Here is a 22,522-nt window from a genome sequence, read left to right as displayed (position 1 = left end):
TTGTACTTAATTTTTGTATTTATTTTTAGTTGCTTTTATTTTGTTTATGGGGCTGCCATTCGTTTAGTTCCTTGCCTCCTCATGGCAGGTTGTCTTTCTGTTCATCCACAAACTCAAATTTTATCAGGACATGAATGTTTGTGTGACAGTAAATGAAGACAATGAACTCACAGTCAGTTTTCATTCTCTTATCTCTTTATTTATTGGTGCCGCGGTGCGTTCAGGGACCTGCAGCAGCTACCAGCAGCCGCCACAGCAGGAACAACAGAGCTTTTTGCAGGAATAAAAATATATTAAACAGAACTTCAAAAGATAAAAACAGAGCATGTTGTTTTAGCTTTTTTTTTTCTCTTTTCATTTTAACGTCAAAGTGAAGATTGTCACTCGTATTCTTTTTTCCGAGTCAGTTCAGCTCAGACACCAACTTAAAAAAAAACATATTTCTGTCTCTTATCTAAATATTGAAATGCCTTTAAATAACTCAAGGTTGTTTCATCACATGTGAACGCATTGAGCAGAACTTTGATCATGTCTGAACAGGAACCACATGTGTGTCTTACTTTTACCAGGGCCCTGTTCTATGTGTAAAACGAGGAAGTTGGGTTAACTAAAGCCTGGATTTCTCTGAACCTAACTGGAGCTGTTGCCACAGCAACAAGTCCTTATGACTGAGAATTTTAGAAACCATTAAGATCTCTTCATGTCGCCGTGTTCAACAGACCAAGGTGGCTTAATTAGAATTAACAGGATTGTTTAAACCTGGATTAAATAAGTCAGGTTTAAAGACCAGACAAGACAAGTTTTTTGAGAGCATTTGTTTTAAACTCTTAGCAGTGCCAGATGGGGGGGTTTACAGAAATAGACTGTGGTTAGCTCCACTCACTGAGAGCTGCTTTAGTAATATCTTCAGCTCCAAAATCAAACTCAATGATCATTTAAACCAGATTTAAGCATCAGAGATGTTTTGTTTTTTTAAATGTTAGTGGACGAATAAAACAACCTGAGTAACTTTCATTCAGTCAAGCTGTCACAACAAGCTGAGAGGGAAGGGAAACAAAACAAAGGAATTCATAGGAAGGATCTTGTTAACGATCAAATTGCACTTCACTAAAAAAAAACAGAAAAACAAAAAAAACGTTTCTATCTGGGCGAGTACTACAGATAATCGTCTATACAGTAACATTCACGCATTTGATTTAGACTCTTTATGAAGAAGTTATAAATACATGCAGAGTGAGGAAGGGAAGAGGGAAGAAGACGACAGAAAAAAACATAAATATGTAAAAGAAAAAAACATGAACAACAAATATAAGTTGACAAACAGGACAGAGAGTGAGACATCAGGGGATAGAGAAGTCAATTCTAGGGTTTTTTTGAAGGTAACTTTTTCTATTTATTATTTTTTTAAACCTTTTGTTATTTGTGTTCAACAAATATCATTAATCAGATAGTAGTAATAGTAGCAGCAGCAGTAGGTTTTTTATTTTTTAACATTTTTTTGGGCTCTGTTTTCCCGCTGCAGGGGATGATGGGAACTGAGGTCAGGGCCGCTGAACAGCTCGATGGGTCACGCTGGGGTCGTTTGCACCGAAAACCAAAACCACCTGAACGCCTGAAATCATCTTTATTAGTATTTTAACATCAATATTTTCCTTTTTCATGTATGTTTCATTAAAAGCAGCGACATAAAGACGGGTTTTCTGCAAACTCTGATGGGAAACATCCCCCGAGGAGCTGCCTCTATATTGCTTTTAATGCAAATGTGAAACACTGAACAAAACTTTAAACTTTCTCTGACTTCGTTGCCTATTGCTGAGGGAGTCGCCCATCGCTAACACCACAAAAAAACCGCCTGAATGTCACTGTCTGATCAGAAATACTGAATAAAGTTTGAATACTTTGACAGGAGGAGTTTAAATAATGTCGGCGTTGAGGTGGTTTTGGTTAACAGCTTCCTGTTTGGTCTCTAGGAGGCACTGACTGGCTGCAGAGGCGGGCAGGGGGAAGTGCTGCCTTCCTGTCGGGACAACAGGACACTGCAGGTGTTCAGACCTCCTCCTCCACCTGTTGTTGTTATAGCCCCCGTCGCAGGTGCTGCCCCCTCCTGGACGGCGATGGTGGTGACATCTTCGTTGTAGAGGCGTTTGATGCCGTCATAGAAGTCGTCCACCTCCATCTCCTCCACCTGAAGGGATTAAATTCAAATATACTTAATAACCCAAAAATAAGTGAGAGAATAAATAGAGACATGAAGAATATCTGCAATTTAATGATTCTGAGGAAAATATCCCCAAGCTGTAATGAGAGGGAAAATGATTTTGATTTAATAAAAAACCTAGGGAGCAAACATCAGTGGATCTTCAGGAAAAATTAGAATAGATGTAAAGGGCAGACAGTAGCAAAATTAATTTTAATTAAAAACCAGAAATAAAACAACAGGATGAAAAAGTTCTGCAAAGTTTTAGCACAAGAACAAAACAGGGAAAATGTTTTATCGAGAGCACAAAGTGTGGAGAGCTGGTGTTACCTTGCGCTTGGCAGAGGCCTTGCAGCGCAGCATGACCTTCTGCAGGTGGTTACGATGGTGGAGGTTTTTGGGTGGGGAGAGCAGAGCCGGGATGCTGCTGTCAGCGGAGGAGATGGAGCTCCAAGGCTGCGGACCCTCCTCCCCTACCGGAGGGGCGACGAGGGCGTGGTCCCTGGAAGACCCGGCAGTGGAGGTGATGGTCCCTAAAGAGAAAGAAGTTTCAGTTAGTTCTAAAACTGTTTCATGGATTCAGACTGAAACGGGTGAAATCTGCGGAGCTCTCTTTTACCCAGTGTGCAGCAGGGGTGTGTCGGGTCCTGGGCTGGGTGTTGCAGCATGGTTTGGCTCTGCAGGGGTTGGTAGATGTAGACAGTGTTTGGAGGCAGGGAAGCTCTCGGTGTGGACAGACTACGAGCCACCAGCTCTCGACTCCTGATCAACTCAGAGCTGTCGATCTAAGAGGAAGAGGAGAAGGAAGAGGAGGACGGCAAACAAGAAAGATATTTATATTTTTACTCTCCTCAGGTTGTTTTCTCTGTGTCACTGCTGTCACACAATGAAAACGTCCATAATGAATATTTTCAGTTTACCTGTGCCCTCCTCAGCAGGTCAATGGTGAGAGCCAGCCAGTCGGGACAGCAGGTCTCCAGCTCCAGGGTGATGAGGGCCAAGGCCAGCATGGATCCTCTGAGCTACGGGAACAAACGAGAGGACAAACCTGTTCAGCGTCCAGCCCGGCGAAAAGCCCAAGCACAAGGTGAGAGTTTTATGTGCGTGTGTGTTTACCTGAATGAGCGTGTGGTCGGCCAGACAGTGGTAGAGTCGCTGTGTGAGCAGGGCGAGGTGCTGAGAGCGGTTCAGTCCCAACATGGAGTCCAGAAACCCAGAGCGACACGACAACACCATCGCATGGAACTGTGGGAGAAGAAGAGGAGGAGGACGGTGACGTAAATAAAGTTGATTTAAGAAGTAATAAATGTTTTGTTCCATTATAAAGAACATTTAAAAAATGAAGCTGGGGTAAAAATCCTCGACCAAATCACACTGAACAACATTTTACTATTTTTAAGAGAAACAGTTAATGACAGAAGAGTAAAATTAGAGACGGTATTCATCTCTCTGTAGTACAATATTTTTACCTCATGGTAACAGCTCCAAACTAAGCAGCAATAAAAACTGAAAATGCTGAAGGAAATTGTATTTAAAGTCGAGGCATTATCCAGCAGCCATTTACTTCTTTCTGCCACCAGGTGTCACTAGCTGAACCTGATATTCAGGTCGTGTGTGTGTGTGTGTTATGGACGTACGATGTGCAGGAAGTCCAGTGCTGTGGCGGTGTGCAGGTCCCAGTTCAGCTTGTCCAGGACGATCCTCTCCATCCTCAGGATCTCTGACGGAGAACAGCCACAGCTGCTGGAGGCAGCGAGCTCCTTCAGAGACGGCACACACTGACACACAAACACAGACACACAAAGTCAGTGCTGCTTCTCATCCTGCTGCATCTTACCGTCCGTTATCTGTGTGTTCATGCTGTGTGTGTTGCACTCACCTCGTCCTCCTCACACGTCTTGGCAGCCAGGAAGAAGCAGGCGATGGCGATGCAGCGCAGGTACTTTGGACGGGCCTGAAGACAAACAATCAACCAATCATATCAATCAGTAAATCAATAATACTTTTATACAACTGTACAGAGGCCCTCTGGTGACATTTGCAGGGAAAGAAATATTGGCCTAGAGTTAATAGCGCATGGGAACAAGATCATTAAGTCATGAAGTCAACTTGATAAAGCTGCCATCATGGCCGACAGCTGAATGTTCAGGTCCAGGTCAACAGGGGGCGGTAAAGTCTCGGCAAACACAGGGAGGAAAGAGACAGCAAACAGGCAAACATGGGTGCAAATGATGCAACTTGTTTCCTGAGGAAGGAAGAGTTTGTTAAACCTCGAGGATATAAACAGTGAGTTTTGGTGAGTAAACCTGAACGTAAACGGAAACTTTGTTTAGAAGAAAACTCCTCAGGGCAACTTTAACGCCTTCTTTACACGAGTCTTGTTTTGGAACGAGACCCTGCGTCCTCATACAGGGACATTAAATTTTGGGTTTGCTGCACCTTATACTTCATTTTACTAAACTTAGACCTGTTGTCCTCATTAACTGACACTTTGTGCAAACTAGCGTTATCAAAATCACAATGCACTCAACAGTGTAAAGATGGCGGCAATCTTTGTCAACACAACTGAGATCAAGCCTGTTCCTTGAGACAAAATGGACATTTCTAGTTTGGAGTATGAAGGCTTTTAGATGTGTTGTATTTTGTTTTTGCACGTGCCATGTTTAGGCATTGAAAAAAATGTTTTCTACACTGAAAGTATATTTTGTTAGACAGCAAAATAAACCCACTGTCCCCACTTGTGCCAGCTTAATTTTATTTTCAAAAACAACTTCCTGTTTTTATTTTAATCAGGTCCTACTGATCCCAAAAAGTTGGAAGAAATAAAAAATGCACACAAAATCAACACTTGGTTAAAAAGTGAAGGGATGTGCTTTCAGAAAAATGCACAAAGATTAATCAAGATTATTTGATTAAAGTCATAACAATCATCTTAATTAGTTCTTCCACCTTTGTATCACAGCAGCACTGATCAATATCCACCTCGGCAGCACTGGTTATTGATAATGCCTACACAGCAATTTCTGTCTTATTATTTAAAACATGAATCAGCGTTTTTGTACTTGACAGGAGCTGTATTTAATGATCGGGTATTTGAGGTCACAAAAGAAATGGAGACATGTAACTTTACACTAACACGATGTTAAACAGGGTTTCTTATCTGTAAAACACAGAGTCTGGCTCCTGATAATCCTGGAACATTTTATCCCTCGGCTGAAAACATCCTGTCTGTGCTGCGTGCAGGACGTTGTCCTGACCTGACTGAACGTTCAGAACTGAAGAGTTTTTGAGCTAAAAGCAATGGTGGAGAAATTATTTTCTACCTGTGTTTGATTACTATATCAATAAAAGCAGCTCCAGTTCACTCATTTTAATGCTAATGCTCTCTGTAACAGCTGCACTATTTGAGGTGCTGGTTGTATTTATTTACCTTGATGGGAGCGAGGAAAGCGGTCCAGGATGCTGACAGCTAACACCAGGGTCTCTGGGTACAGCTGCAGTCGGCCGTGGAGCTCCGTCAACCAGCGCACGGCTTCGTCTCGCTGGGCCGGGGAGATGTCTGTATCCTGCAGCCAAAGACAAGGTGAACGGTATCAACATCATCTTCGTCTTGCTTGGGCCTTAGGGATGCTTGTATTGAACGCTGAAACATTTGTTCTTGTCAACACAGGAGCTGCTGAAATGCCACTGCCTCAATCTGTTTGTGCTGTTGTGTGACTTTCAGTGTTGGAAGAAATAATCAGATCCTTTACTTAAGTAAAAGTACCACAAAATAACACAAACACACTAACAGGTGGAGGCAGTGGTATTCTAGCAGCTCCCAGTAAAATTGGTGATGTGGTACTTCCTTTTTCCTTTTATATTCCTATTATAAAAGCTTAGACAGACGTATGTAGGATTGTTTGGCCTTGGCGGAGGTGTGCACTCTACTCAGTGCCACTCCAACGCTTTTCTTTAAAAACTACTTGAGTTTAAAAGCTGATACCTGCAGATACACTGTAAAATAAAAGCTCTCACCACCTGAAAATTAATGAATCTCTTTTATACAGAATAATGAGCCTGTAGTTAGTTTCTTTTTTTCTAGCCTGGAGGTAAGCAACTCTGGAGGTAAATATTTACCCCCTGAAGTCATTAACTTCCTGACATCTCTACCTCTACAAAACCAACCAACAGCCAATCCTCAACAAAACTCAGGTTTACAGTCAACACAAGAGAAACTGCCTCTGGATGGAAATAAGAGGAAACCTCCAAACAAACAAAACAGGTCGTGAGTCCTCTTGGCAATGCTATTTCAGGGCAACACTTGGCCTGGTTTCCATACAGGCCCAAACAGGGTTAGACGAGCCTTACTTATCCGACTGAATCACCTAGTTTCGGATATTTAGTGAGGACCCAGTGGAGGCCTTTGTGACTGACACACTTCCACCTCAAAAAAAGGACAAACAGGATCTTAAAACCAGCTGAACAGCTGCGACAAACCTGCCACCAAATCACCAAAAACATTCCAGGAATTCCATTAGTTCTTCTCACAGCTGAAATAATTAACCGACCGACCTTCCCTTCTGAAAGTTTCCTCCTCAGTGAAAATATTACTTCGAATTAGGAGTGTTTCATAACATGTACAGCCTTTAAGTTTGCATATTCTGCATGTTGAGTGGGGTTTTTAATCTGAAGCAGTGATCAGAATTAAACAAATCTGACACTGGTCTGAATGGGTCAACATTTGTTATCCGACCTTGGATAAAAAGGTCGATGCAACCCAGCTTTGTTCTGAAAGCTTGAACACAGGCCTCTACAACAGATACAGACTTACTATATGTTTACTTAAGTATTATTAGAGGTAATATAACCCTATAGTCAATACTGCAGTAACTTCTTGTCCTCTCAGCCATAAATTGTGGTCAACTAAATCCCAGAGATACTTGAACATGATTGCAGAGCGTCAGTTGTTACATAAACCTTTGATATGGAGAACACACAAAGAGAAACTACAAGGCTACACCACTACTTATGATCTTATGTAAACTACCATCAGGGTTTCCTCACAAAACTTTTATGTAAATCTACTGAAAACATAGATTATGCTAAGCTATTAATTTAGCTTCACACCTGCCTCTGTTTTGCATAAAGGTATAAGGGGTGTGATTTGAAAGAGCAGCTTTCGAAAGCATCTAGAGAAACATTTGACGAACTGGAATCACTGCATTGTGGTTTGATGACTCCACCAACCAGTCCCTGTTGGTATCAGTACATTTCAGTTAAATGCTCATATCTATTAGCCCCAATGGTAAAAGTAAACACTGCTGTGACAGTTCTGTTCACCCATATGTTTTCCAATTTTCCCTTGGTGGTTATTTTGCCAGGCAAATAGCTCTGGTTTTATTGGCACAATATTAACATATTTGAGTTGGAATCTCATTAATGGTGCCTAAAGCGCTACTAAAAAACTCAACTGCAGCATATCTTTCTATAAACTATATCCCTGTTAGTCCACCAACGTCACTGTCATTACAGTCATTACAGCAGCCGAGTATCTGCTAGTCAAATATGGCTTGGATACATGTGTGAAAGTGGGTTAGGATAGGTGATACTTAGCGTTCCCCAAAGCTGCTGTAAACGCCAAATTACCAGGCACTTTCATTAAATCAGTGCAAGGTTTACAAAACCACACACCACCCATTCCACCTCCCACATATGATAATTGGTGTCAGAATTGGCGCTGAGGTAGAAAAACGTAAAACCACTTGTAAGAATGACTAGGGTCGTTATGTTGCGCATTTGCTGGCCACACACCAAGACCATGTTGAACCAGAACAAAAGGTGTAGATACTGAAATATTTCCTGAAACTGATTCAGACTCATTCAACACCGAAATAAATTCTTAATTTTTTGTATTTCTGATTTGTCTCTGAACTGAAACCACTGGTTCACCAGTTGGAATGTCTAACACTGGACTAGCAGCCAGGGTCAAAGGTCAGAGTGCAACCAACTGACACTGTTTGCCAACTAATCCGCAACTTGACACCGTTCAGCCTTTGAGCTCTTAGCTGTCTAAACTAAAAACAACTGGCCTACTTCCAGCCTGTTTCCACTGCTGGCATAAAAAAGACAGAATTCAAGAAGAACCTCATCCCCTCCCTGGCTCCTGGTCATTGCAGAGCTTTATGACTATCTCAGTGCTTTCAATGTTACAGGTCATTGATGAGGTTTCAGTAGTCCTTTAGAAGGTTTAGGGGGGTGTTAGGAGTTTGTACTGGCCGTTGAGAAAGATCTAGACGTCCTCTGGGTGTTTCCAAAGGTCTTTTTGAGGTTATAAAGGTCACTGTGTAGGTTTGTGGTTTTGGAAGTTTTAGTTTTCATTGACAATGTTCTGGTAGTCCTTTAAAAGGTTCAGGGGGTGTTAGGAGGCTGTAATTGTCATTGAGGTGGTTCTACGGATCATCTAGGAGTTTCTAGGGGTCTTCTGAAGGTTCTAATAGTTATCGCATTGGTTCTACATGTAGTTTTGGAAGGTTTTGAGGTTACTGACAAGATTTAGAGTCCAGAAGGTTTCTAGTAGCTTTCAGAGGTGGGACATTGCATTGCTAACACACTTTGGTTTCTTTTCCTTTTCCCATCTGTAGAGATGTACAGACATAATTAATCGACAATATATTTAGCTCTCCAGCTGAGCAGATGCCTTTATTGTTTTATCTCTTAGATGGAAAAAGCAGTATCATAAGGTAAATGACCATAGAAACTTAAATCAACAAAAGACCAACATCTCACCTGCAGGAGTGAATTTATTTTACCCAGCAACACTGCTGTTGTTTATAGGCCTCTGAGAAGGAAACCGACTGCCTTCTTAACCTCTTGCACCAGTTTCCATGCCGACTAACTCGGCCAAAGGCACTGATAAGGGTCATAACTGTCTCAGTGCTGTCATTTACTGCCTTTTATTGGCCTCTTCATTATCAACACAACACTACAAACAGGCAGATTCAAGGCCTAGACAAAGAGTGGGTTGTTATTCAGGTTAATTTAGATGACTCAATATCATATACAGTATTCATTAGGCTTTATTGGCCCACAGTTCTTGGTCTGTATTTTGATTATTTCTGTGTTGTTCTTGCAGGATATTTCAGTTCATTTAAGGTCAAAACGCTGGGGAAAACATTTTCTCTTTTATCACTTTTTTGCATAATCGGACCCAGTAATTAAAACAGGATAAAATACCAAAAAGTAGCTGCTGGATAGAGAACAGTGGTTTCCCAGCTTAGCTCAACACAAAGTCGATTGTATTGCATTGGTCGGATTAAACTGCCAAGAGTCATGAACGTGTAGCGGCAGTGACTCAGCAGCAGCAAATCTGGATGAACAGCCAGAGATGCTAATTCCATCTGACTTGAATACTCGTGACTACACCTGTAGATCAGCTGTGAATATGAAAACAAAATGAAATAGAACAAGAGGAGGAGATTTATCTTTGGAAAACACCAATTAGGTTTTCAATCAGTGTTTCAAAAACATTCAGTGATAACCTTTTTTTTCCACAACAAAAATATAATATTATAATAATATTAATAATATTTTAACATTTGAAAACACACCTTCAACTCTTTTCCATCAAATTAGCTTTGGTTAGTATTCTATTAACCTTGGTGCTATCAAGTGAACCAGCCTGCGTTTACACCGGTTTTGAGCCAAACCACTATAATCAAGGATGCGTCATCAAGGGCCACAGAAAGATGGCGGAGCGTGTTGCATTATGTGCATTATTACAGATGTTTGCGTTTATCCAAGTATTAATGCGAAGAGGATGTGGAGATTATTAGGTGGAAGATGTAGAACTGGACAAACCAATGAGGTAGTCGTGTTTCATGTGTCAAGGAAAGTCTCCTATTTTTTGGGTCCAGCTGGGAACCAACGTCAGGTTCTGAAACAATTTATTTAGGGTCGAAATGCGTAAACAAGAGCACAATCTGTTCAACGTTGCTGGAGAAGTGGTATAAAAGACTTCTTTAATAAGAACTGTGTGTCCACATAGTTTTGGATGCATAGTGTACCAACTATAATGCATGTCAATATATACCAGAGTCCAGTGATCAAATTTATCTAGCATTATGTTTCTGTTCCTTTCTGGCTAGTATCAGCTTTAATTCTATTTTCTTCTGTATTTATTTACAACTAGAAACAGCGGACAAAGGTGAAACCATAAAAAACAAGAAAACAACACGTCCACCAGCAGGCAAAAAAAACTCCTGTGACATGTCAAAAGGATTTAACAGCCACTCTGTAAAACACATTACTGTGGAGACAACAAATTCTACCACAAGGCCACAGCTTCACTGTGAGGACTGACCTGGGTCATGACCTGGCAGAGACGAGAAAGGTCAAATGAACCCAGTGACCAAGCAAATGGGTTCATTAGAAAGTTTTACATTTAATAGCAGGTCATTTAACCCCAACTGAATTAGTGAAAGTAAAATAAGTCAAGTGATAGAAGAAGTGCAGAGGGATTCAAAGTGAAAATAACCATCTGAGGTAATTTCACAGGTATCTGACAGGATGTGAATATAAACTGGGCGAGATCCGCTGATGGTGTGATAGAAAAGTTTGTGACATCATGTGAGGACGTGTCCTGAGGCATGCTTATGAACTGGGTGAGTCCAGCTGAGTCAGATGATGGGATGTGTATCAGTGGAGTCTCGCTCAGTGCGTCTCTGCTGCTTCATGATTACATGTTATCTGCCGTCATGCCACTGATACAACACATTTCATTCATTTAATTACCAAACATCGTCTAGTTCCACCTCCTCAGCACTTTTCTTTGATGTTTCATGCAGACAAATGTAGACAAAGCTCCCTCTCACAAAGCGCTCCTGTTTAAGTGACAGCGCTTTTTAATGCTTGTCCATCAACTGTCACTTTTCAGCTCCTTTCAGTGCCTCCACTTCCATTAATATTTCAACCTCCTCTCGAGTGACATTCAAGCTGCTTTTCCTGCTAACACTTAAACAGAGCAGCTCAACTGACATCTTACACTTGAACCTTGTTGCCAACTCTCAGGACCAAAACTTCCTGCTGCTTTAATCACTCATACTTAAACCAACTCCTGTCAGCACTTTGTCAACTCTATTCAGCACTTAAAGACGAGGAAACGGTCCAAATACTGCTCTGTTCATGCTACACATGCACATTTTTGTTCATAAATTTTGAAACCGCAAAAGGACATCTGCACAGGAGACATTAGCAGATGACGAAATTTACATGTCGCAGACCCTCGTGGCCACAGGAAATTTGTTCTCTCCTATTAATTTGGAGATTAAAAATGAAAGATTAACTAATAATGCTACTGATACTAATAAAATAATCTAAAGTAGGAGCCCTAATTTAATTCTCTCAGCCATTTATTTATCTGTAATCACCAGAAAATGATTTGGACAGCTCGTTATATCAAGACCACAGAAGAACAAAACAATCTGACAACTGTTTTCTACTGATAATGAGATAAATATTTTGCAATCGTAACAAGCTGTGTCCAATCTTGATATGAGCCTACAAGACGGTCCTCTGTGGCCATCTATAAAACACAAACTGTCTGTTGTTGATGTTTTTCCATCACTGAAAGTCAAACTGCCTGGGTGCAGATATGGTGCGTTCACTGGCCTAAACTGCTGTGATAAACAGAGGGTCCCGGAGACGAATCCTCACCTGTGAGGAGGGCTTCTTTGGCACGTAGACCTTCCACATCTTGGCTTCCCTAGAGGCTGCCTTCTCCAGGAGAAAAGACAGCCTCTGACGTCCCCAGGGTTCAGTGAACTTCATTCTTTCCTCCCCTGGTTGAGCCTACCTCCCCACTGGATACAGCTACCTGTGTTGGTGACACAGTACAAACAGGACATCACTAATCCACCAGGTACAGGTGAGCTTGAGTTACACCAGTGTTTACGCTCACAGCAAAGTAGAGGTGGGCAATATTACGATATATATTGTCAATATAGAAGCTGTCAGAGATTTTTTTTATACTACAACCCTATAGTTCTCAATAGATTCTCCAAATATTAATAAACATATTAATATTTACTAAGATATAGCAACGCAAAAAAGGGTCATTCTGCATCAAATCAGTTAAAGCTGTTGCAGCAACTTCTCAGATTTTCTTCAAACCATTTCTGTTCAAAGCCTATCTTTTTGTATTTTTTCAGTCTTTGATTTTATTTAATTTTTACAGACTTATCTTAGAACCCATGTTTGGGCATTATTATCTTGACAAGCATTATTTTTTTCTGCAAATACAATCTGTCCGTAATTGAGGTAGCTACTACCAATGGACATCAAGATGTTATTATTTTGGTCACTTTCATGTGACCAAAGTTGTATGTGGGGTAGCTGTATGTACATGGAAATTATTTGGTATATGGTATATTAGTTTGTATAAAGTTTGGGACAGAAACATGATAGACTTCTGAGAGAAACGTTTATTAATTCAGGATAATAAAGTTGCTGAAGGTTGTATTGGTCTAGTTAACAGGTTTCAATAAGCTCGAGCAGATCCTGAACACACCGTGGTAATGTTACACATTTATTAAAAAAAGAAATCCAGTCAAATAAACTTTATACCTGCTGTAACCCTCATCAACGCAAAGTTACATAACAGCTCACTAACCTAGCAGATAGCTAATTGTGATAAACAGTCACCGTCTAATAAGAGGCAGAGAGAAGTCAAGCTAATTTCTTATTTAGTCGAAAATTACATTTTAATCTCCTCCGGTGAATCCCCGCTGTGTTTGGGAACCACCGGGCCTCCCTCCCGGGGAAGCAGGTGCATTACCAAGCGTTTCCTTCCATTATTACCCCGGACACGGCTATTCTCCGGGACGGAGCTAATCTGACAGTTAGCGTCGCTAGCAACTCGCTAGCTACTAGCTCAAATTTATTCACGTCTTGACGAATAGATGTTTAAAATGTTGGCGTCTACCATCAGTTTGTTTCACATTAAAGGAGTTGGGGTATGTTTACGTGCAACGGACTGAGCTAACAACACAGCAGGAGGGCATTTAAATGGCTGACTCACACCCAGCACGTAGACGGAGCCCCCGGCGCCTTACCTCCCCTGCGAAGCGGAGAAAACCAGAGTTGGATTTCATCCGGTCCACTCGATTCCAGGATGAATAAAGGGGGTGAAATCGGTTACCCGCTCTTCGGTTTAGTCGTCCATCTTGGCTTCCATGGTGTTAAGTGTCGGGGAAAGGGGTTGCAGTAAAAAATATATAAAAATAAAAGAACGGAATATAGACAGAGACGTCTACTTCCGAGGAGGGGACTGGGGGGGAAGAGAGAGGGAGAGAGGCTCCGCCCACCACCAGGCATAACGGGAAGACAAAACAATCACACCCTCTGTGGAATACTCTTGTTATTAGCATTATTTATGTTATTGTAACATGTAAATATAGACATTTTTATGTATATTTTTTTAATTTTTGAATATTTGATTTCTAAAGCTACTTTCAGAAATAATCAGTTGTGGTTTTCTACTGAACTTGCTGAACTTCTTGACATAAACAAAGACTTTATTATGAATTTAAGATGTTTTCTCCTCCTAAAATGTATTTATTACTTTGCTAACAAAATACACAGCATGCAAAGATATGCCTCGAATGACAAGACGAGAAAAATTAACTAATACAGTACATTTCAAGTAATATCAACTCCACCCACTCAAAGACACGCACATTTACACATGTAATAATCATGACTTAGTGGATAAAAATAATTTTCAGTCCACCTTTTGACACGGGTTTTTCTTGCACTTTGTTCCAGAAAACAGATCTGGTGGATTATCATAAACAAAGCATCCTTCCGGAACTTTGTTTAGCTGTGGGAGCAAGTAAACATTTGTCTGAGGAACTACCCGTTTTCCTGTAACGCAGTATAATGATGTAACCCGGGGGACGTGATTTGTGCAGTGTGAGTACATTTGGGGATGTGGTTCCTCACCAAAGCGGAACTCCAAAGTAAAATTGCTGACTTTTACGACCACTACAGCAGAAAGGGAATTATTTAATCTTGAGCTGTTATGACGACAGCAGCTACTCAGACTTATATTAATGTTATCACTAATGATTGCACAGGGAAGGGTCGTTATATTTGTGTTTTTTGTCTTATAACTCGACTTTACATTTACTATTTCTTTTAATGTACTTATGTTCCTATGTTGTTAGCACCGCAGTTACCTCACAGCCAAACTGAAACCAATTTAAACTATTTACACACGTTATTTCTGATATTTATGATAAAGTTTGCCGTAGATAATTAGCCAAAACACAGTGAAAATGCACTACGTAATGCTAAGATTGCGTCAGGGCTCTGTACAGCCATTAGCCAATCACAGCACTCAAATTTGGGCGGACTATTTGAACGTTCTAAATTGCAGTTCTCTGATTGGCTGACGGAAACGTCTATCAAGGCGGAATTGTCTCCCGTAATAGAAACACTGTATTTCAATCCCAGAGGCATTTACCGGTTGATTTCGGATTGATTGTCGAGCTTAAGCGCAGACGTATTCACGACATTGTTCGAAGTTAAGTAAAAACGCCGCCAAAACATGAACCACAGGCTTTAATTTGTGCCGTTATGGGCAAAAGGAGGTGATTTCTATTCTGGAAATGAAGCTTCTGATTGGCTGCTGCCTGTGACGTAGAGTGGGCGTGAGCGTTGTGAACATCAACAAAAGAGAGAAAAAGAGAAAGGAGAGAAAGACGAGAAGGAATAAGTCCAAGCGACCGCGGATACAACAGATATGTGGATTTAACTCGCTAAAACAGGTAGAGAAAACATTTACAGCTTTATTAAAATTACTCTTTATTATTATACATTTATTACACAAGTGTATTTGCTTTTCCTGACAGCAGTTACTATTAACTCGAAAGAGAAAGGATAAAAAACAGATGAACGGTCAACAATGGGACTTTAATTTAGCTACAGTCTTAATCAACAACATTTATTACATGTTTCTATGTTTCTTTCTCTTTTGCAAATATTTTCTGATCACACATCGACGATACTCGACTGAAATGGTGTTGAGGTGTATTTTCTGGTCTCTCCATCTGCAAAAGGAAACAGTGGATTTTAGCTAATCGACTGACTGTTTTCTTTTTCTTGTCCTGGTTTTAAGTTAAAAAAATATTTATGTTAACATCAGTTAACACGTATGATTTTCTTCCTGCAGTCAAATATGTTTTTCTTCTTGTCTGTTGTTGTTGGTTTCCCCTGGATCCGACTCCTGTCGACCTTTTCTTTTTTTAAATTCGCCGTTAACGCTACATTAACGAGGGGAAACCTCCACAAACACATTTTATTCGGTTAATAACATTAACACAGCGATGTAATCTACTAAATAATAGTATTTTATGTTGATATTCGTGTTGAACAGTATCGTTTTTATAGACCTTTAACGTTTAAGGAATGGAAAAAAAAAACAGCCCCTCCCCCGCTCCTCCGTCCAGAGAGGATTTAAAACGTTAGCTTAGCAGCGGCTAACGTTAGCTCCCTCGGCTATCCATCGAGTAAAAACGATAAAAGTGAGGATTTTCCAGCCGTGGGGATTATGTTTTTGTGTATTGTCGCTTGTTGATTAACAGACAGAACCTTGAAAAGTGGTTGTTTTTTCGGTCAGAGGACAGAAGGCGTCAACCAAGAGGAAATCTGACACCGGAGCCCAGCCCACTTCCCTCAGCTGGGCTCCGAGCTGTGACCCCTATTAGCACCGAGAGCCAATGTAGGCCACTCATATACAGTAAAATCGACAGAAAAACACCTCTTTACAAAACATGGATACATAATGAAACTATAACATTATAACAGATGACCAGCTATCAGATTAAAATGTATATTTTCTATCGAAGAAGCTTTTTATTTTGCCCAGTCTTCAAATGACTGTGGAAAAAAGGAATATCCTGTTGTTTTTGATGCTGTAAATAAACATAAATAATGATTTTTGTCGTTAAAAAGTAACGCGATTACTTTTATAACCAGTAAATAAATAGCTTGGCCTGTAAAGGTTAAAAAATAGCTTTAAAAGTGCCCCGGGTGATTTGTTTTGTCATAATAACATCAAAAAGTAAAAATATGTTCTGCTTATATACGGGAAACAGAGAAAAGCAGTATATATTAACATGTTTATACACATGATTTGGTAAATGTTCAAACAACTGACTGATCTGAAGTTGTGTAATACAACAGTGTAACGCTTGTGAAACTGGTGATGGTTACTGCATTACAAAGTCAAAAAAGTGTCAAAAAATTACAGCTGTGGTTTTTGTGGGCTACATTTGTATTTTGGACAGTGTGACACAAACACTTTGTTGTGTTTTGAAGCTGACTCTTTGTGTTTTCCTGGTTTTGCAGTGTGAAAACTGTGGTGAAACGTCAGAGATCCTTTCTTCCAGTGCCAGCTGAGACATGGACGCCTACAAGCTGATGAAGGAGCTGCGAGTGAACTATGAGCAGGAGGTGTTTTATCTCCCGAAGGAGACGGGATTGAGCCTCATCGAGTCCACAACACAGGTGAGTAGATCAGTGAGATGGGAAATCGTCTCTTGGCCTGTTTTGTTATCAGCACCGGGTTAATCAACCGTGCGTCTTTGTTCTCCAGGACGACAGTCGGATCTCAGCCAAGTGCAGAGATGCCAAAGTGGAGGACTTGTGGAGCCTGACGAGCTTCTTCGGTTACAGCACGCAGACCTTCGTCCTGGCTGTTAATCTGCTGGACAGATTCCTGGCCATGATGAGGGTACGAGATGAAAGTTACACCTGATAGGTCCAGACACACGACACTGTAGCTTTCCCGTTTTGCAGCAGGGGTGCAGTGACACAGTTTGGTTTGCAAGAGCATGTAGCATTGGTGCAAATAAACTTAAAGAAGGACTCAGGTTGAAACTATACGTGCACTAAAAAGACAAAAAGTCATTTTCTAACTCACCTCTCGCCCCCCGTTCAGATCCAGCCAAAGCACCTGTCCTGCGTCAGCCTCAGCTGCCTTCACATGGCGGCCAAAGTGACGGAGGAGGAGTGCAACCTGACGCCGACTGATGAGCTCATCCGCATCGGACAGTGCAGGTTCACAGTGTCCGACCTCGCCCGCATGGAGAAGATCGTCGCCGAGAAGCTCAACTTCAAGTCCAAAGCCGTCACTGCCTTAACCTTCCTGCACCTGTACCACAGGATCGCACTTTCACACTCCACGGACAGGTGAGACTCATCGTCTTCTACTTGCAGAGAGTTGAAGATACTCGACCTGTTAAGGTCAGCATTGAGTCAGTTTTATTTTTTCTCCTTATTGAGGCACAGTCAGGGTTTTTTCCACCTCTGAACCTCAACATAACACAGGAATTCAGGTTTTCCCACAGCTTGTTTTTCCACAGCAGTTTCACTTAATGTAGGACAGCAGTCAGATATCAGTCGACTCCAAACATCTGACTGAAGTGCACTGATAAGATTTGCTGTCTGCTGCTGCTTCTGGCACCAACACCTCTTGCTTACATAACCCTGGTGTATTGTTTTTCAATCTGCTCAGCTGCACTTTGGTTTAAGACTCTGCAGCAGGGACTGTTAACGTCATTGTTTTGTTTCCTCAGAAGATTTAAAAATCTTGGGATGAGTCATTAGTTTTAATGTAAATGGTCTTATTTTCTAATCTGGCTTAAAAATTGTCATTAGAGTTGATGAAAGTTGATTCTGTCTGTCTGGGGAGACGCACCTAAACCTGATTGTCTGTGTGAACAGGAAGGAGACGCTGAACCTGGAGAAGCTGGAGGCTCAGCTCAAAGCCTGTCTGTGCCGGATCTCCTTCTCTAAGGCAAAGGTAGGAATTCACTGCACGGGGTCAGAGGTCAAGACTGGCTTACAGCAGCTCAGCAGTCTGATGAGTCACTCAGAAATTCGTATTGTTACACTGATTCTTGTTTGACGCTAACTTTCTGTCTATTTGTCCCCACCTCCAGCCGTCCGTCCTCGCCCTGTCTCTCCTGAGGCAGGAGATCGAAGCCGTCCAATCGGAGGACATGTTGGAGATAGCCTATCACATCCAAAGACACCTGAAGGTAAACAACACACCACACAGCTTTAACACGCAACAGATCCGCCAGGGGAGGGAAAGCAACACATGTGGAAACTGTAATGGAAAAGTTTCTGCATCACTTACAGCAACAACAGCAGCTTGGAGCAAATTTAAGAGGAGATGAGAGACCGCAGGTTATTTTTACAGGACTTTAGTGGCTTAATAAAAGTAAAATTAAGAAGTGAACCCACTAAAGTTAACCTTCACTAACCCCAGATCCTGCTTCATAGCTGCTGTGGAGACTCCACAAACACTCGCATAACAAACTGTTTAATTACCGCCTGCAGACTTACTACTTATTCCACTTTCTGACTGAATGGAGGGGAAGTGAACACAATACTGAATGGATGTGTAATCATAGTCTGAAGAGCAGTAGTGGGAGGGCGTCTATTCATTCTTAGCCCGGCTCTAGTCCAAAATATTTTTCTCTGCCGACAGCTGTGGTTATGTAACGCGGTGTCGTCTTGTGTTGTGGCGACTCGACTCAAAATACATTAAAATCTTCAGTTTACGTGCACTTTGGTTTGTTTTCCTGTCCTGTTTATTTATGAGTGATAACTTGGGACCTGTTATGGCATATTGTTTCATTTTTAGTTTAGTTTAGATGTTGTTTTTGTTCGGTACTTTCATTCTGAATTGTTTCTGAGGTTAGGAGTGGCTGCCATAGTTTTACTTTCAATCTCCCGTTTGTTTGTCTTTCCAACCCCCCCCCCCCTCTTTGCTAACAAACACCTCAAGCTTCAGGTGTTATGTGACCAGCTGATCAGGTTTCAGCACAAACCTACAGCTGGTTTCTCTTAACCTCCTGACCTGAAAACAGAATCCAGGTTTCTGTTTACAGTCGCCGTACAGTTACGCGTTAAGTAACTGGATTATTTTAAGTGTCCTGATGTCAGTTAGCGTCCAGGGGGCAGAGAGCCAAAGAGGCTAAACTGCTGCCTCGTTTGGTTTCAGATTGCTGACGCCGAGCTGCTGCTGTGGAGCGGACGTGTGGCCCAGTGTCTGTCGGACTACGCCTCGCCTGAGTGCAGCAAACCCAACCACAGGAAGCTGCAGTGGATCGTGTCGCGGCGGACCGCCCAGAACCTACACAGCTACCGCAGCGTCCCCGAGCTGCCCACCATCCCTGAGGGAGGCTGGGACGAGAGCGAAAGGTCAGAACCCACAAAACGTACTAGAAGTACTTAATGAATAAAATGAGTAAATATGTCTTTTATAGAAGGTTTAGAGCAAAAACCGTCACAGTCGCCTTTTTTAAGACACGTAAAAGCTTCAAACATCAGGAGTGGGGGATTTACTGACCCATTTTATGTCGGAGAATAAAACACAAGCTCAATGTCTTGAGCTTGTGTTAAAACCACAGACCTTATTTCAGACATTTAACCAGAAACACACTGACTTTGGGACGAGGGAACAGGAAGTGCTAACATGCTAACATGCTAACTTACTTCCTGGTTTTAGGATAATTCCTGCACCACTCTTATCAATAAAACTTTAAAGTAACTAATAAAATAAAAGTTAAAGTGACAACATCATGTGATAAAATAGGAAATATCTCAGGTAAAAAACAAGGAATCTGACGTAGCGTTCACTGCCACGCCCTTCACTCAGAGCTCACAGGACTGAGCTTCAACAAACAGACTCAGTGTTGATTCAGTTTCACTCTGACGTCATGTGACGGCTCACACAGGGAAAATACCCAGAAATACCACCAACAACAAAGGCATTTAAAATTAAAGGGAACTGGACACACTCGAGTGTCGACACACACACACACACACACACTGAGCATTTTGGTTTCTACAGCAACGCAACACTTTTACTTTACTTTTTACCCTTTGTCCTCTAAAACTAAGAGTTATTAACAGGTTAAATCAGTGTTTATTTTTTACAGTGTGCTGTGTGTGAGCAGTAACACACCTGTGAGGCAACCTGCTGTGCAGCAACACACAAGTTTCCATTGTGTCATAACAACATATCAGAGACCAGCCCCTCTGAGGTGTCTGAGCTTGTCGAGGCCTCCCATATCTCCCGTCCCAGCACAGCATGATGGGATGTGTTCGAGTCACCGGTCACGTCCCAGGCGTTTCCATGACGTGACGCAAACACAGCACCTCGCCTTTATGTAACATGTGGGGAGCAGACTTCCCTCAGCTGACTCGTGTAAACACAGATCATTAACTCACACAGCAGCTCAGGTCGAGCCCATAAAACTTTTCTGTTTTTTAAGTGACGTTACATTTCACACCTGAACCTTCAGCTGACTCAGACCTGACACACGTCAACATGAGATCAGCTGACGTTCGTCTTGTTTTGAAATAGAGGAACTGTTCTTTTCGCTCGTCTGTTTTTTTTCTTGCTTAATCACGTAAACTCTTTGTCTTCTGTCCCAGTGTGACACAAGTCTTACTTCATCATGTTTAGTCTTGAAAACATTATTTATGAGCAGTTTCTGCCAATTTTAAGACTTTTCCTTCAGTTTAATGACATGAAAGCAAGAAAAACTTATAGCTTTTTCATTTAAAGCAACTATTTAGCCTTAAAATATCAGCAGCAGAATCATTTTTCCCCCCAACACCTGTGTTTGCTCACGTTGAGCAGGTACAATCTCCCTCTAACAGCTGGAATCAGGCCCAGCAAGTTCAAGAGCAAAGCTGAACTGTAGATCAGTTAAAAAGACTTTGAAGTCATAAAAAACCAGGGTTCATCTCTGATATCCAGCCAGGAAACTTTGAAAACATCAAGAATTTTGAATGGAGTTTGGTGTGTCGATCGAACCTGTCCTTCAGACTCTGATCTAACTCTCATCTCTCTTTCTCTGCAGTGAGGATTCGTGCGAGGACGTGATGAGCTCGGGCGAAGAGTCCCTCAGCAGCTCTCTGGGCAGCGACGCCGAGGGGCCCTTCTTCCCTCTGCACTTCCGCCGCCAAAAACACCGCCAACACCTCCTCCACGCCTGAAGCCTCCGCCAGCCATCCGGTGCCTGCCCTCCCCACTCTCTCTCTCTTAGCTCTACCTGATCTTTTTTAATTTATTACTAAATAAGCTCTGGTGCTGGTGGAGAAAATCATACAACTGGCAGCTTGAGCAGTCCGGACTCTTCCTGGTAGATTTGATAGATTTTTTTTTTTTTTAGTTTGTTAGATGTGTTGGTGCATGTTCAGATGTCACATTCCAGGACGCAAGATTTTTTTAAGCACGTAAAAGTGATTGTTTGGCAGATAAAACTCTCTGGTCTTTAAATGGTGCTGAGCTTGGCTGTCACATCAGACCAGAAACAGTTCTCACAAGACGATAATTTGCCAAAACGTGGTGTTTATTTAATAGAATGTGTTTTGCTTTGACTGTTATTAACCTAAGACTGTTTTTATTAAGGGTAAGGAGGAGTTTTGTCTTTGTACAGAGGCTCAGCGGGGCCGGGATCGTATCGTTTTGCTTCCTTAACAGAGAAAAAGACTGATAATAAGATGTCAAACTGTTTCCTTATGAAACAGCGTTTTCAGTCCATTACATCATATTTTTAAGGCTAGAAAACGACCTTTATAGCAAAAATGACGCGACTGCAGCCGCTCTGATCCTCTGCAGCAAGGTTTAATTTGCACAGTTTTTTCTTTTTATCTCAAGTGTTAAATGGTGGAACTGGAGGAACTGGAGTTTATGTCTGAAGAGATGGAGTTCACACCAAGTTTTCCTTGAGGATCAAACCTCAGTTAAAAAAACAAACAAAAAAACTTTAATAAGTGTGTGTTTGTGTGTGTGTGAGTGTATGTATGTATGTATGACCTTAGATTAAAATTCAAAAGTTGCCAATTTTAGGATGTAGCTCAAAAAAGAAAAGTGTTTGGTGTTTTTGAACTGTTCAGAGAGAGAGAGAATGTTGAATGGAACAAAAATAATGCTGACCGAGTGTCAAAAAAAGTCTAAAAAATGTTAAAAATGTAAAAAAATGTTAATACAAAAACATGTAAAAGTGTAAATGATGTACAAAAAAATGTTAATAGTTCTTTGTAGATATTAAGTTATTTATTCTTTTTTGTCACATGTACTGAAAAAGAAAAATCTTATAAAAAATGTTATTTTTAATCCTTGTCTTTGTGTTTTTTTTCCATCGTGTCTGAAAACAACAACTGCACAGACTCACTTTGGAAATCAAACTGAAACCGAAAAAGAATTTTTTATCATAAATTTGTGATTTTAATCTCAGAAAATATTTAAAGTTTTCTCTG

The 22,522-nt window shown here is 41.2% G+C and overlaps 2 protein-coding genes across 3 annotated transcripts; one reads left to right on the top strand and one right to left on the bottom strand.

The window, feature by feature from the left end:
- Window positions 1-173: 173 nt before the first annotated feature.
- On the bottom strand, window positions 174-13,532 carry ccni (cyclin I). The gene is given in 11 exon segments (XM_018696718.2): window positions 174-2,185; window positions 2,528-2,730; window positions 2,817-2,982; window positions 3,118-3,219; window positions 3,314-3,442; window positions 3,835-3,975; window positions 4,077-4,151; window positions 5,628-5,645; window positions 5,647-5,763; window positions 11,891-12,050; window positions 13,288-13,532. Coding segments are annotated over 10 exon segments (1,284 nt in total). The 5' UTR covers window positions 12,005-12,050; window positions 13,288-13,532; the 3' UTR covers window positions 174-1,966.
- A 590-nt stretch (window positions 13,533-14,122) lies between these two features.
- On the top strand, window positions 14,123-22,379 carry ccng2 (cyclin G2). 2 transcript variants are annotated; one of them, XM_018696737.2, is made up of 8 exons: window positions 14,123-14,146; window positions 16,586-16,744; window positions 16,833-16,970; window positions 17,178-17,428; window positions 17,963-18,041; window positions 18,181-18,279; window positions 19,251-19,450; window positions 21,121-22,379. In XM_018696737.2, exons 2-8 carry the CDS (start codon window positions 16,640-16,642, stop codon window positions 21,254-21,256), a joined length of 1,008 nt encoding a protein of 335 aa, XP_018552253.1. In that variant the 5' UTR covers window positions 14,123-14,146; window positions 16,586-16,639; the 3' UTR covers window positions 21,257-22,379. The 2 variants fall into 2 exon arrangements, with proteins under 2 accessions (XP_018552253.1, XP_018552244.1); XM_018696728.2 differs by lacking the exon at window positions 14,123-14,146 and adding an exon at window positions 14,854-15,003.
- Window positions 22,380-22,522: the final 143 nt, after the last annotated feature.

This window comes from Lates calcarifer, linkage group LG9 (genome assembly GCF_001640805.2).
Source record: "Lates calcarifer isolate ASB-BC8 linkage group LG9, TLL_Latcal_v3, whole genome shotgun sequence".
Lineage (NCBI taxonomy): Eukaryota > Metazoa > Chordata > Actinopteri > Centropomidae > Lates > Lates calcarifer.
Note: the sequence above shows the minus strand (reverse complement) of the source record. Positions and strands in the feature narration are given on the sequence as shown.

Coding starts and splice junctions, on each gene's coding strand:
- ccng2 (XM_018696737.2), top strand. CDS start 16,640: ATGGACGCCTACAAGCTGATGAAGGAGCTGCGAGTGAACTATGAGCAG. Junction 18,280..19,250: donor ACATCCAAAGACACCTGAAG/GTAAACAACACA, acceptor GTTTGGTTTCAG/ATTGCTGACGCCGAGCTGCT. Junction 19,451..21,120: donor GGCTGGGACGAGAGCGAAAG/GTCAGAACCCAC, acceptor CTTTCTCTGCAG/TGAGGATTCGTGCGAGGACG.